We start from the raw sequence: 16157 nt of genomic DNA on the forward strand, positions 1-16157 counted from the left end.
ACGATTATTAGATATCCCCCTTTTTGTGATCTTCAACTGGTTCCCCGGGGCCCGGATGGTTTGCGGGTTCAGAGGGACCTCATTAGTGCAAGCAGGTAATGCTGTAGTAACTGTTATAGAACCCCCTGAGGAAGGTGAGTTTAAATTACTCTGCTGCTCAGTAGCTATAATAGGATTACTATTTATCTGAGCAGGGTTACTAGAACCTATATAAGTCGTTCCAACAATGGAGGTTCCTTTGTTAGGTTGCACGTGCCTGATGGTCCGACCCCCGACCATAGGGATCGCAGCAGCGGCTGCGGCTGGCTGCTGGCTATTGGTTGGTTTCAGGGCAGATTGTACAAGCTCACTTAATCTAACAACCTCCCTAGAAACAACCTCAAGTTTGTCGAGGAGTGGAAGGACTATTTTATCCAATTTAGCATCAATCATCCCTATAAGAATCTCAAGCTGGTCTGGGGCTAGTGTCAGATGGGTGGGATTATCATCATTTAGTAAGATGTTTGACTCGGTGGGACCCCCTCTTGGTAAGGGGGCACTATTCTTTTTCTTGTTATGGCCCCCCTTCTTAGGTTGTATTGGTCTACTTAAATGTCTCCCCGACCTCAACACTCTATGAGGTTTAGGGGCCGCTAGACCCGGGGCGACAGAGTCAAGGTCATAATGAGACTTATTTGCAGCAGGTTCCTTATGGGAATCTTCGGCATCAGAAATAACCCGTGATTGCACTTTTTCATTGTTGCCCTCCCTGATTAAACTGTCTGGAGTAACCACTGAACAACAATCATCAATAGTGGGAAACAACTAATCCATAGGCAGAGGAGCAGAAATCTCCACAGTGATAGGTTGTATCGTAGGGTCAGGAATACTTCCTAAACCCAAAGATAGTCTACGTTCCTTATTAATTTTGTCTACTACTTTAACTAAATAGTTATCAAGTGTAGAGACACCAGGGCGGGGATTCCCGACTGATTTGAGCATATCGCGTTAAAAAATAAAATACAAAGGTACAAGGAAATAAAATAACCAACACAAAAATTACCGAACACAGAAATTACTGAATTAAAAAAAGCACTTGATATGAAATGACGTTAAAAAATAACAGAATTTTAAAATTTATGATCGAAGGCCACCACTCAACAGCCCCGGGCAGCCCACAATTACTAAAATGCAAAGCCTACAAGGGTGGCCAGTCTTGATTAGTCACGTAGGTTTGGGGCGGCGTTAATCCGGGGTAGGTTACTAAATGGTGCCTGGAAAGTTAGGGGTAGTGCTTCAGTATCACACAACAGTCAGGGGTAACCAACAGCACAGCCAAAAGGCCGTTAGCGACACTTACAGTTCTGATGTCCAGTGACAATAATGAGGCGCTCGTGCGGCTGAGGCTCCGCCCTCACTTGGCAAAGGTGTCTGGGACAGGTAGTCCCCCCTCCTGCGACAACAACGTTCTCCTCGCTTCAGTCAGCGCGTCCCGCGCTGCGGTGTCTCCCAGGTGCTTATGAGGCGCTCGTGCGGCTCCGCCCTCACTTGGCAAAGGTGTCTGGGACAGGTAGTCCCCCTCCTGCGGCAACAGCGTTCTCCTCGCTTCAGTCAGCGCGTCCTCCATTCATAAACCATTGAAAGTAAATGCCACCGGGCAGGCAGAATAATGTGGTTAGGAGTGAGGGTGTAAATTAAATCTTTAGAATTATCCCCGAGGCACCAGACTGGATCCCGAGATTTTTTTTCTTAGCTGTACCCCTGCGCATCAGTAGGTGGCGTCGGTCGACTCCACGTCCGTCATCGGTGTCATGGTCGCTGGGATGATGTCACGGTGCCTACTTAGACACCACCACTGTGTGCTGACGTCAGTTCTTTATTTTTCCGCGCCAGCCTAGCGCAGATCCAGAGAGCTACCTCTTTAGTCACTTTTTGACTAAACTATTTCGACATTTTATTGACTTCTTTTTCGAGTCTTCCACTCCTCGTGCGCGAGGGACAGTAAAGTAGGCTTAAGGCTAAACTGTTTTCCCAAAGAAGAGTCGATGTTATCTTGCAATATTGAACTTCATCCTTTATTCAATTTTCTTTTTAAAGCGTTTTTTGCAACCGCCAACGTGTTTCGTCCACAATCGGACTTCTTCAGGGCTCACAGTCTATGCTTGGTGCGTTTTCACATGACCATTGCCAATGTATTAGACCAGTTGATCATGTGAAGAAATCAACCAGGTGAAGTGAAAATGAAGAAAAGGTTAGGCAGCCCGTGCTCGTGATGCCAGGTGAATTGGGCCCTTTCCTTTCCTCCTGGTCCAAAGTAATAGACAAACACAACGCTTGGAGCGTGCTGCAAACCCGGGACCGCCCTAAGCCATTCTGGATACACTGCAGTTCCTGCTCCTACCCTTCGGAATGGAGAGTCCAGGACATATGGGCTATGATCGCAATGGTTCAACCGAAGGCCTGGATTTCAGTTAGACTGACTCTGAGGCTGTTGGGTTTGATGGTGTAGTGAAAGAGTCACTTTTGTAGTCTGGCACCCTATGATGACCTCCAACTACCACCATTTTAATTGATATTAGTGTGTTATTTTACCCTAGCCTTAATGTAGGATGGTCCTGCATATGCCTGCTTCTCTTCTGTCCTGTAGTCTTGCTGACTTTCAGTGGGAGCTGTTACGGAGTGGAACAGTCTTGCCAAGAGCGGAGCGTGTGGGATGTGCATTTGAAGGACGTGCAGTTGTGCAGGAATGTGTATTGTATTGTGCATTGGTGAGAATTATGAGTTCTTACTATTGGCTTTGACATGGTTTAATGTCATTCTGTTTTCTGACTTTACCTTGCTTTATGGCAGTGCTTACTATTTATTAGCTTTGACATGCTTTCATGTAATCTTGCTTTTCAATTCCATCTTGCTTTGGGCCTTTCTGTGTGCATGGCCAAACTAACTCCATTTTAAGCTATTTTCTGTGCTTGCACGCAGCTGCTAAGTGGGGAGGGCATGTTCTGCTCTTCCTCCTGTTTTTTCACACTTTACTGACTAGAGAAAACCGGTTCTTATCAGAGGAATGTACATGGTCCGTCTCGAAGCCATAGCAAAGGCATGATCAACCGATGTCGTGGCCTTGGAGCAGACTGGTACGGGCTCTCATGAGAACGAGGGGGCAAGGCTTGCTAGAAGCTTCGTTATGTTTGTATTTGTATTAAAAAGGGGAGTCTCCGCTGGTCTGGCGGGAGTTTGGATTCCGAGCGAGGGCAGACGTGTCTATCTCGGATTGAACCCTGGCTTGCTGAGCTCTGATCCCTGGCTGTGATTCCCCCTTTCAGAAGTGGGCAGTGTATGCACCAGGTGATGCATTTAGATGTGTGGTTCTTTGACTATTTGAGGTGTTTTCTTTGTGGTGTGGGAGGTGCACATCCAGAGTGATCCTCTACTGTGTGTGTGTGTGTGTCTATATATATATATATATATATATATCTTTCTAATCTCTTGCAGGATGTCCAGTGTATCTTACCTTATATCAGTTATTGCTTGTTTATTAATCAGTATTATAGTTTGCTCAGTTATTGATTCATGCCTTTAGATTATAAGTTTGCTACATATATTTGAATCTTATGCATTTGGTATCTGAGACAACTTTTGTTTTAGAGAGTATTATGTAATAAACCCCAAGCCTTATTCTAAAAGTGATAGTCTTTGCATTTTGTTAAATAAAACCCCTTTTCAAAAGGTGTTGTTTGTTTTGTGTTTGTTTGTTTTGTGTTGAAGTCTTGCTGTGCCAGGGGTGGTAAGACATGCTCAAAAGTGTATATTATTCAAAGGTGCAGTGGTATATTTGACTCCCAGGTGGGAGTGCAGGGATTGGGTGTGGCTTATTGGTGAGAAGCCACATTCAAAACAGCTGGCCTCCTGCATCCTTCTGGCGAAGCACACTCAATGACATATGAGGGTCCGCATTGAGATCAGAAGTCCCAGTGGGACATGGCATCAGGGGAATCTTTTGGACCTGGTCCAAATTTCAAAATAGACTGCAAAAGATCTGTATTAGTGTCTAACAGAGCAAACACAAGGAGACAATGGATGGAGCACTGAAACTTTTCAGACACTCACCCCAAGTCACAGATCTGGGTTTAATCCATCATTCTTTAGCTCATTTCGCCACCCCAGTTTAGACCCAGCCATATGCAAATCAGTTCTGACTCTGTGCCTCATGGGAACAGTCCAGCCCGAACTGCCAAGCCTGGTCTTCCCTGGACCGGAAACAAGCATCCTCGGACCGGTTACGGGGTAACGCCCTTCATCAGCCAGGTTAGCTTGAATCCAGTGGCAAAGTGAGCAAGGGACCCACGTTTGGTCATACCCTGCCAACCTAGGGCGAACAAAGTAAATAAAAGGAGACGATGGACGGAGCAATGAAACTTTTCAGACACTCACCCCCAGTCATAGATCTGGCTGTAATCCATCATCATTCTTTAGCTCACTTCACCACCCCAGTTCAGACCCAGCCATATGCTAATCAGTCTTGACCACGTGCCTCATGGGAACAGTCCAGCCTGAACTGCCAAGCCAGGTCTTCACTGGACCAGAAACAAGCATCCTAGGACCGGTTTCAGGGTAACACCCCTCATCAGCCAGGCTAGCTTGAATCCAGTGGCAAAGTGAGTCCAACTGACCCAATCATGGTCTGTGAGTGGCTATGATTGGGTCAGTGGCAGACCTCTCTCTCTCTTACCTATCCAGAATTGACAGTGGTGACTGATGCATCGCTGCTCATTTGGGATGACCATCTGGTAGAGGTGGAGTAAGAGGGATCTGGCTTCCGTCAGAAGCTCGGCTCCACATCAGTCTTTTGGAGTTGAGGGCTATGTGCTAGGTATTGAAAGCTTGTCTCCCATCCGTCAACCGTGGACCTTGTGCCCGGAGGCTCTGTGCCTCCGGACATAGCTAGAGGGTCAAAACATCTTCCTAGTTGTACAGCACTGGCAGGGCAGATAAACTTAGCCGTCAATGCCTTGCGCATAACAAATGGTGATTACATTTGGCAGAGGTGCAAGGTCTCTTCCAAGAATGGGGAGATCCTTGGCTCGATCTGTTTGTCACTGCCGAGAACGCGCAATGACATCACTTATGAGCGCTGGTGTTCGCAAAGCGTCTCACTCTGAGATGCGTTTTGCCTTGAGTGGAACTCCTGTACGCCTTTCCGCCAATACCACTCCTGAGCGAGTTCTTAAGACTATCAGGACAAGTCAGCCTAGTGGCTCCGGATTGGGCATGAAGAGTATGGTATCCCGAACTCCTGAACCATAGCATCTGTCTTCCTATCAGGCTGCCCGATCTTGAGGATGTTCTGTAGCAGCAACAGGGAATGGTCCCACATCCAAACCTGCACACTCCAACGTTATGCCCAGATGTTGAGCAGCGACAGCTGAGGGTTTTTGATCTTCCTCCCATGGTCTGTGATGCCATCTTGGGAGCCAGGAGTCAATCCACTAGAACTGTATTCACTTGTCGCTGGGATACGTTTGTGGCTTGGTGTTCCTCACGCCATGTGGACCCACTTTCTGCTCCTCTGTTAGAGGTATTGCAGTTTCTTTTATTGTGAGCTTGGTAGGACCTTGCCCTAGGTGCTGTTAATGGTCACCTTTTGGCTATTTCAGCCCAACCTGTTCAAGTCACCAGTTTTGACACGGTTTTTCGAAAGGTTTACAGCATTTAATTCCTCTTACCCCTTCTGTGATGCTCCAATGGGCCTATTACATACCTTTTGTGTTCTCCCTTTGAGAACCTTGCACAGCTGCTCTCTGCGGCTCTTGACAATCAAGATGATTTTCCTGGTGGCCTTTACATCAGTCAGGAGGGTTTTCTCGGCTCACCCTCAGAACACCACAGTTTTCTCCAAACTGGTCTTTTGGACATATGCCTGTCTCCTTCTGAAGGTGATCTCCCCCTTTCATGGCCAGCACATCACATTACCTACCTTTTTTGCTCCACCTCATCCTTCTAAAGAGGAGGGACTCCATTGTATGGACCAAAGAGAGTTCTTTCCTTGTACATTGATCACACCAAAGACCACCAGATGGACAGCTCTTTAGTGGGTTCACTGGGTAAGAAGGGCAGGGCTGAGCAGAAGCGGTCCATCGTTTGATGGAATGTACTTTGCATTAAGATTTGCTTTGTAATGGCAAAGATGCCACCAGGGCCAAAGCACCACTACGGGGTTAGCGCGCTGGGGCCTGGACATCTGCCAAGCTCCCATCACTCCACACATTCACGAAGCCCTACTGCTTGGACAGTCAGGTCCATCGACACTGGTATTTCGCCCGCTCAGCCCTCCAGGACTTGTAGGTTTAAGCCAGTTCACAGACCCATCTCGTGAGTGGTGTTGCTTGAGTATCTACTCTTAAGTGAGGAATCTGCTGTTAAGTCTCTTTTCAGAATAAGTTACCTACCTTTGGTAACACTATTTCTAGTATAGATTCTGACCGCAGATTCCTATTATTATTATTATTATTATTATTATTATTTATTATTATTATTATTATATTATTATTCCTAACTAACCAACACATCCTCCCTATTCTGCGAACTGGATGCTTATTTGGGCATTGCGATGTCACTTCCGACGCAGAAGTCAACACAGAGCGACCAATGCTACCTACTGGCATGCAGAGGTATTGCTCAAGATTTTACAGATCCAGTCTGCTGCATGGGGAATATTCCAAGATGAGGATTCTGCGGTTGGGCTCTACTAGAAAAGGAGTTAACAAATGTAAGTAACTTGTTCCGTTCTTCCTTTCTTTTGTATGTGTTTTCTGTAGAAAATTACGGATTTTTCTGCAGACTATCGTCCTCAAGGCGTCCAAGGACTTTTCTGAGCCTGTTTCCTGGTCTGAGCCACTGCTCTTTAGTTTTCCTCTGCCTGGAGACTGACAACTGAGTGATGGTTCTGTGAGGGTTTTGTTTCCTAATTGGAATAGGCCTTTATTTGTACCCCAGGTGGAACATTGGGGTGACTGGAATCATCGGCAGGTCTTTCCTGTAGTTACTGAAAATTTGACATGACCTCAGCCTTACCACCGCCCAAATCGGTTTCCCAGATAAGGTGCTGGGATATACTCCCCTTCACCCCCCACCCCTAGGCCCACACCCCAGAGCCACCTTTTCCTCTGCCCCAGAATGTTTTTTTCCCCTGAGAGTGCCAGCAAAATATTTCAATATGTTTCACGCTTATGTGAAATTTGATTGTCGACTGCCATCTTAAACAAACCTTTATAAGATATGAAATTGTGTTTAAAGATAGAGAATTATAGTGGGTGTGAATGCTGAAATGTTTGTGGACAGACTTTCACACTATATAGTGATACCTGAATCAGATTGTGTTTTCGAGTTTCATGGTTATAGACAATAAGTTTTGGAATTTATGTGTTCTCTTAATCTACAGAGCCAGAGAAGATGAAGTCCATGTCTCAGCTCTCAGTTTTATCAAGACGATGGAGACCATCAGAAATGAAGTTGGATTCTTTTAGAGAAGTTATTTTGGAGAGTAGCAGTACTGAGGAACTTAAAGAAAAGGTTAGTCTGTGGAGTTTCAAAGAATAGTCTAACTTCTCTGTTTAACCTAATCGTAATATTATTGTTAATAAATAATTTTTTACTGCTAACTTGCTGACCCTCAAAGTGCTCTTAACCAATATAGTATTACTGAACTCACTGGTTCTTACATTATTGACCTTGAATGAATTAAATTTGGTGTCCTCTCCACTGCCGTTTGAACCTTTGCATGGTAGTTTTCACAAAGTTCTTTGAAGCATGCATACTGTCGCACTGACATTTCTTGCCAACTTTTTGCCTTTTCTAATATAGCTTTAGATCCTGCCTTAGTGAGCTCTACCGGCCATTAAAGGCCCGCTCCACTGTTAATGGCCCGAGCCAAAACAAGGAAGCAGGCCTCAACAAGGGAGTGGGCCTTTAATAGATAGCTGGTAGAGCCCACTACAGAGGACTCTAAGGCTATTAGAACATTCTGCCCATAGAGGGCAGAATGTTTTAATTTGTAAAACAACAGCTGTGAACAAACATTAGAATGTTGGAGCTCCGGGCACTCAATTGTTTTCAGTGGAGCTCCCAACATTCCAATGTTCTAATAAAAATATTAGGTTACTTGTTAAAATGGAGCCGTGAGTGCACTATGTAAATGCAGGCCTTTTCCATCAATGCACCCAGGGTCTGGAACAACATCCCTGTACCCATCAGGACCGCACAAACACCCCTTTTCAGTGTAGGAAAGAGTTGAAGAGTTGCCTCTTTAAAGAACCCTACATCACATTGCATTAACCGTCCACAGCCCAGCTTCCCTTCCTACTAATCGTTTGCTTTATGCTCGCCTTTGACCTTGTACAGCACTCTGCTGCCTTTTGTCAAAGTTTGTGCTATAAAAATACCATATACAAATACGTTATGCAGATTTGTAGAGACCCCTGTCACCGAGGAGGGTATCCTGGCCCCAAGTCTAGGTACACCTAGGGTCTAGAGAACTAGTCCAAAAGCCAGGTCTTAACCTTCTTGTGGAAATCCAGAAGTGAGGAGTAGGCTCTTATATGTATCAACAGGTCGTTCCACGCTTTAGGAGTGATGTAGCAAAAGCTCGACCACCAGACTTTTTTTTTATGAATGCGTGGACTTTCTGCAAGTAAGAGTTTGACGAGCTGAGGTGTCAGGAAGGTTTGTGAAAGCAGATGCCATTGATGAGGTATGATGTGCCAGAGTTATGTAGTGCCTGGAAAGTTTGGGTGAGAAGTTTGAACTATGCTTGTTTGTGACTGGGGAGTCAGCGGAGCTCCTAAAGCTGTGCTGTGATGAGACGAGCATGGGAAGTTGAGTGATTCTAGCCGCCTATGTTCTGAATGGTCTGCAGCCTTCTGCTCGTTTTTTTGCTGATCATACATATAATTGAAATCCTTCAATACGTTGAAGTTAAGTATCTGCATTTAAACAGACTCATAAGTATGTCATGCAGATTTTTAATAATTAGCATTTTTTTAAAGGAGCAGAGCTCTTATTCTTTTGTAAGGCAATGGTCTTCAGTGTTTAATTTGTACCAGTGTAGTTACTGTTAAGAGCATATATCGCTTAAAATTTCCCTTACGTTTACTGGTCCTTAGACACTCAAATATGGGAGAACCATGGCATTCCAAACCCGCTGCGAACTTCCTTTACTCCACAGGTCCCACTCGATGTGGCGGACACCTCTTTTGTGAAATTGGGTCAGAAATTCTCCCTCTCTTCCTCCTAGCACTATTTTATTAAGAGTTGTGATTGCAGGGCTTGGGTTTAGTTTGGAAATAAAAGCATTCAGAGCTATCCACCTTTTTTGCAATAACCTCAGTCTAACTGTAGGCGTAGTATATGGCATAAACAGACACTGAAGACGTGATCTTCTGATGTAGAGTGGCTGCTCTGACTTTAGTTTAATTTTTAAATCTGACATTTTGACAGGTATGTGGAGGCTCAGGCTTCTGTAGGACATTATAAATAACTAGCTTGCAACATACCTGATAAAATAGCTGGTATTTTTAGATTTTGTTTTAATAAATGTATTGTTTCCAATATAGATAGAGTGGGCTAGGAGTCCGCCTTTTTTTCTTGATTAGATTACTTTGTTGTTTATCTCAGTTGTCTTCCTTGATTCAATGGCTTTCCTCGCTATTTCTATGACAGTCCTGCTCGCTGGCATTTTGGTCTCAGGGTTCTGATTTGGTGAATTGTATCATACCACCTCAGACGTTGCTTGCTTTTAGCTAACTTATTTATTTCCCTTTAAGCACTCGATGGAGTACATGTGTTTTCATGCTGCCTCTCCTTTGTGCTATACGAGTCAGTATCTGTGGGATCCTTCCCTGGCTTAAGAACAGCAGCTCCCAATTCACTTCCCCTTGCTCTCCTTGTTGCTTCCCCACCCAACTGCTTCACTCTTGACTGTCTTCAGTCTTTCTTTTTTTTAATTAGACTCCACACCACTGCTAATCCCCCACCTTTCTTGCTCTTGCCTTTAGTGATGTGTACTTGCCCACGTGCTCCCCCGCCATTGCTTTCCTGTCCCTCCCTGCCACATTTTATTTTATCATTATTTTATGTATTTGTTTTGGGGGAAGGGCTCAGCAACTGCAGTTTGCTACTGGGCCATTCCTTTTGTAAAAGTTGCTTGTAACTTTACATTTTCCAAAATCAAAAGTGGCAGCTTTGCACGCACAAGTCTGGACGCAGGCATCATCACACATGCACCACTACATGTGCATCAAAATAAATGACTACAATCTTGGAATCCGTTCACTTTAATAAGAAATCCATTCCAAGAAAGCAGGACATGCCTCGGGAAAGTGAAAGATATCTATGATACCCTATCAGGCTCACCAGAGTATGGGGATAATATAGATAACAGGCCAAGAGACATCGACATTAAAACACCACTCGCTACTTTCCAGTAACTGACTATCGAAGGTGTCACGGCTGTGGTCACTTCATTCAAATTAAGCTCTCCTCTTGACCCAGCTCCAGTGGACATCCTACTGAAGGGGGCACCACAATGCTTAATGCTTTGGCAGATGTGTTTAATCTTTCGCTAAAGAGCTACAGTGTTCCGGTGAAATGGAAACATGCCTTCATTCGACCTCTAATAAAGAACCCCAAGGTAGATCCTGAGACATTAGAAAATTAAAGACCTATGTCCCTTTTGCCGTGTGTTAGCAAAATGTTAGAGAAATTGATCAACAGGTACATCACTGATCATCTGTAAGCTAACATTCTTCACCCTACCCAGACAGATTTCCGCGTGGGCTGTGGTACAGAGAGAGCTCTTTTAAGGGTCACAGAGGATCTGAAGGAGATACTGGCCAGGGTGGATCGGTGGCACTGATCCTCTTCGACCTGTGTGCCGCTTTCGATACGGTCTCCTACCCTACCCTTCTTAGCCGATTGGAAGAAGTTGGTATTACAGGGAAGGCCCTGAAGTGGTTGGCCTCATTTCTGGATAAACACAGCTTCCAGGTCAGCGAGGCGCCATTCCTCTCATCCAGCCATCAGCTGTATTGTGGTGTCCCACAGGGCCCAGGTTGAGCCCTCCTCTTTTTAACATTTTTGTTAACCCCTTATCACATATCATATGTTCCTTCAGTTTCAAGATGGTATCTTATGCGGACGATACCCAGCGGATTGTTACGTTGTCACCAAATATGGACTCTGTTTCCATGAGGCTCAACAGCTGCCTAGCAAAAGTATCTCAAAGGATGGCAGCCAGCTGTTTGAAAATGAATGGTGGGAAAGCTGAGGTTCGGGTCTTATGAAATAACCCAATGCTCTGGGATCAGATCGTCTGGCCATCTCCCTTGGGAGAGCGCCCATTGCCTAAGTCAGAAGTAAAAAGCGCCCTGAACAACCAGCTAACTATGGCCTCCAAAGCAAAATAAATGGCTGACAGCTGTTTTGGCCTTTTCAGATCCCTGAGAAAGGTCTTGAAAAGGCTCCCAGTAGAATCGTGATTCAAGGTCTAATCCTGTCCTGGCTTGATTATGGCAACATACTGTACTTAGGCAGCCCAAAATCAGTAATAAATAAACTCCAGATTACTCCAAATGTTGCCGCCTGAATACTGGTAGGTATTCGGAAAACAGAATCAGCTGGCACAGCGCTCATAAAGCTTCACTTGCTGCTCTCAAGCTGCAGAGTACAATTTAAGGCACTATGCATCTAACATTGGGCAAAGCATAACACATGCCGCTTTATCCTGCAGCAAATGGCTACCCCGACCATGCCAACAGGTTCCTGTGATCAAACAACTGTGAACTGTTTCTTGTCTCCAGAATCAAGAGAGCTAGAAGTGGGGGCAGGTATTTTGCCTACCACACGCTCAGGCTTTGGAACTCTTTGTCTACCATCCTCCAAATGATGGGCAATTTTGTGAGGTTGAGAAGAAAAACTTAAGACATGTTTTCCCTTAATTCTGTCCTATTCTTTTTAACTCACTCACTCCTCTGTCTGACAGCTCTGGGAAGCCCGATTTCAAGTTCTGGAACTGAAAATGAAGATGCCTGCACATGTATTCACATGTCTCTCCAAGCCATGATTGGCAAGGGCAGGAGCGTGGATATTTAAGGCTGAGACCTGTAGGCCTTTCTAATATCGGAATTCCTGCAGTCAGTGGATTTGGTATAGCACCTCTAGAAATGCCTTACAATGAAAAATGGTAGTCCTGTTGCAGTGACATTGTATAAGATTAAAAGTCATTATCATTTTGGCATAAGTTTAAACATATTACAAGTGCATTCGATGGAGTTATCCATGCAATAAAAAAAAACATTGGGCGGGTTGTATGACGGAACAACGAATGCCATTGCCAAGAATGCATTACAACACAGTCTTAATGTATAAGTCTTTACAACGCAAGTCTTTACACAGAAAGTTTACTATGCACATACCCTTTGCCACATATGCCTTTACAACACCAATGAAAATATTTCTCAGATATATAAAGCCTATATATATATATATATATATATCTCCTACTGGCAGTTGCCAGTAGGTAGTTATAGTTAGGACCTAGTTTCCATAGGAAAAGCGTTTTTTCTTTTCCCAATAACTTCGGCGCCAGTTGACGAATCTTTGCAAAATTTGCAATACTTGTGGGGCGGTCCGGTCAGCTCCTATCCTGAAAGTTTCAGGGTGATTCACCAAGCGGGGGCCGAGAAAAAAGTGGGGTCCCAAAACATGTTTTCTCCTTGTTATTTCCATAGGAAACTTTAGACACGACTACAGCCCGAACTGCTGAACAGAATTACACCAAATTTGGCAAAAAGGTAGCCCTTGGTTCAGAAAGAGACCTTTTTTTTTTTAATGGTGTAAATCCGTTTAGTAGTTCCTGAGAGATTAAAAAATAGAGGACAAAAAATCAATTTCCCATAGGAAACTTTAGACACGGTTACAGCTGAAACTGCTGAACGGAAGTACATCAAACTTGGCAAAAAAAGTAGCCCTTGGTACAGAAAGAGACCTTTCTTTTAAATGGTGTAAATCCGTTCAGTAGTTGCTGAGAAAATCAAAAAATAAAAATATCGATATATAGAGGCACGGTAGATCCGCGCACCCTGCCCATCAAGAGCTGCATTCTAATTGGCTGCCAACACTTCAAACCAGGAAGTGTGGGCAGCCATCTTGTGCCTCGGTAGAACTGAGGCACAAGAAAAGAGAAAAAGAAATGCGCAAAACCAGAAAAGGGGGCAGGGTAGAAACACCCTGAACCCCTAGGCCTGCACAGGCGGTCCCGCAAGAACCCCCAGGGCCTCAAAAACATTTTTTTTTTTTTAAATAAATCGCCCGTATTTGCGCTGGGTGCGTGAATCCGGCAGAGGAAAAAACAATAAAAAACAAGGCGCTGGCTCCCCCGCTTCGTTTAATTGAAGCCCCTGGGTGGGCCAGGTCCCGGGGGCAGTAAAAAAAAATGTGTGGGGGGGCCCCAATCCCCCCCACACTGCCCCGGCGCTTTGCATAAACTATTAAATAAATAGAGCTGTGCTGCAGAGAGGTGTAAAAAGGGGCGTGGCCTGGACCACCTCTCTGCAACGCAGGCCTGTGGCGCTTACTGGAGGTACCTGGTGGGCTAGTTGGCCCCCAGGGGCCCTCAGGATTGAAGGGGAATTAATTCCTCAACTTAAAACGCGCCACAGGGCATGTTTGCACACATGTCACATCAGGTCCTGCCCCCTCGCTTCACCACTGTGCAAACGCGCCCCGTGGCGCGTTTTAAGTTGGCGGATAAAGTCCCCTTGAATCCTGAGGGTCCCTGGGGTCCAACTAACCCACCAGGTACCTCCAGTAAGCGCCACAGAGCTGCGTTGCAGAGAGGTGGTCTAGGTCATGCCCCTTTTTACACCTCTCTGCAACGCAGCTCTGTGACGCATACTGGAGGTACCTGGTGGGCTAGTTGGACACCAGGGACCCTCAGGATTCAAGGGGACTTAATCCCCCAACTTAAAATGCGCCACGGGGCACGTTTGCACAGTGGTGAAGGGAGGGGCGGGGTCTTAGGTGACATGTGTGCAAACACGCCCTGTGGTGCGTTTTAAGTTGGGGAATTAATTCCTCTTCAATCCTGAGGGTCCCTGGGGGCCAGCAACCCCAACAGGTACCTCCAGTAAGTGCCTCTGCGCTGCGTTGCAGAGAGGTGGGCCAGGCCACTCCCCTTTTTACACCTCTCTGCAACACAGCTCTGTGGCGCTTACTGGAGGTGCCTGGATGGCTAGTTGGACCCCAGGGACCCTCAGGATTCAAGGGGACTTAATCTCCCAACTTAAAAAGGACGCAGGGCATGTTTGCACCCATGTCACCTCAGACCCACCCTTCCTTCACCACTGTGCTAACGCGCCCCGTAGCACATATCTGAAAGAAACACGTTAGTTAGATTCCTCACCTTAGAATATCCCCAGGCGTCAGACTGGATCCGGAAGATTTTTCGTCAGCAATACCCCTTGCGCGTCGCTAGGCGTCGTCTGCGGCTCCGCGTCCGTTGTCGGCGTCGTGCGCCGGAATGACGTCGTCGGAGTACTTAGACGCCGCCCTCGCGCGCTGACGTCAGTTCTTCTTTTTTCCGCGCCAGTAAGCGCAGATCCGGGAGAGCTACCCCTTTTAGTCTTTTTTGACTAAATCTTTTTTGATCACTTTTGATCCTTGTCTGTCGACATCTGGTGCCGGTAGGATGCCTGGGTTCAAGGCTTGCGAGGATTGCCATCGACTGATGTCGGTGACCGACCACCACCGCCGGTGCCTCTACTGTTTAGGCCCCGACCACGACGCGGAGTCGTGCTCCGATTGCCAGGCCCTGAAGGCTCGGCGGGAGCGGTCCCGCAAGCTTCTCGAGCTTCGCCACTCGGCTCCGCGTCGTGCGCGATCCCGGTCCAGGAGGAGGTCCAAGGATCGCTCGCGGAGCCCTAGCCGACGCCACCATCGATCGTCGGGCTCCAAGTCGTCGGGTAAGTCCAAACGCTCTAAGAAGTCCAAGCGGCGACATCGCTCTTCGGACTCCCCTCGCCGGTCGCGCGACTCGGCCGAGGGTCCAAGTGGTTCCACCCCCGCGGCTCCGGCGGAGCCGCAGGCGCCGCGCCCGTCCCCATACCCTCCGGTCCCTGGGACTAACGCGACGCCGGCGGAGGTCAGTGCCTTCCTCTCGGCCATGAGGAGCCTGGCCCCGCCGTCGACGCCCGCTGGCGCGCCTTCGGGCCCCGCGGACTCGACTGGGCGACCTTGCCTGCCGGCGGCTTCGGTCCCGGCGCCGTCGACGACTCCGGTCTCGACGCCGCAGGTCCCCGCGGGGCCCATGCCTGGGCCCCCGTCGACGCCAGTTGACCTAACCACTCCTCCACCGGCGCCGGCGCATGAACCACCGACGCCGTCACCGGCGCCGCCGGCGCAGACGCCTACACCTCCGGTGCCGCCGCCGCCGCCGCCGTTGGTGCCGACTCCGGACGGCGTCCAACCCCAGTTTAGCCCTATTCCGGACCCGGCGCCGCAACGGCGTCGACCGACGCCGCGTCCGGCGCCGCTTGAGACCCTTCATCTCTACAGTCCGGCTCCGATCATTCCTCCTGTTTATCAGGAATCGGACGACGGGGGCGACTGGGAGGGGTTTGAGGACCCTATGGCTGTTCAGTCGCAGCTTTCACAGGACTGGGCAGATGAACTGGGGGAGGCCAGTGGTCTTGATACATCGCCAGACACTGGATTCACTTCTCCTCCGACTGTGGCTTCGGAGGAGGGTGCAGCATTTTCTGTGGTGCTGCGCAAGGCGGCCGCAGCCCTTGGGCTCGAGCTGCCTGCCGTGGCTGTGAGGACTAACATCCTCACTGAGGTGCTTCAAACCGCAGCAAGCTCCACTGAGCCTCTGCTGCCGTTCAATGAGGCCCTCACTGACGTTCTGCAGGGCACCTGGTCCAAGCCCTCCACAGTTCCTCCTGTGGATAGGAACGTTGCCAGGCGCCACCGCCCTGCTCCGGGCGACCCCAGTTTCCTGTCCCAACACCCCACCCCCGAGAGTCTGGTTATCCAGGCCTCTACCTCCCAATCCTCCTTCCCGACCGCTCCGCCGGACCGGGATTCCAAGAGACTCGAGCAGTTTGGCAAGAAACTGTTCTCGTCCC

General features: G+C 47.5%; 1 protein-coding gene across 4 annotated transcripts in view; it reads left to right on the forward strand.

Moving 5' to 3' along the window:
* The window catches only part of USP47 (ubiquitin specific peptidase 47), a 1403064-nt gene that overhangs the window by 1285898 nt on the left and 101009 nt on the right, over nt 1-16157 (forward strand). For all 4 annotated transcript variants that reach the window (XM_085648190.1, XM_085648191.1, XM_085648188.1 and 1 more), the window contains one exon: nt 7418-7548. In XM_085648190.1, the coding sequence (XP_085504316.1) occupies nt 7418-7548 (131 nt within the window). The remainder of the gene's footprint in view (nt 1-7417; nt 7549-16157) is intronic.

The sequence above is a fragment of the Triturus cristatus genome, chromosome 3_2 (assembly GCF_964204655.1).
Source record: "Triturus cristatus chromosome 3_2, aTriCri1.1, whole genome shotgun sequence".
NCBI classification, from domain to species: domain Eukaryota; kingdom Metazoa; phylum Chordata; class Amphibia; order Caudata; family Salamandridae; genus Triturus; species Triturus cristatus.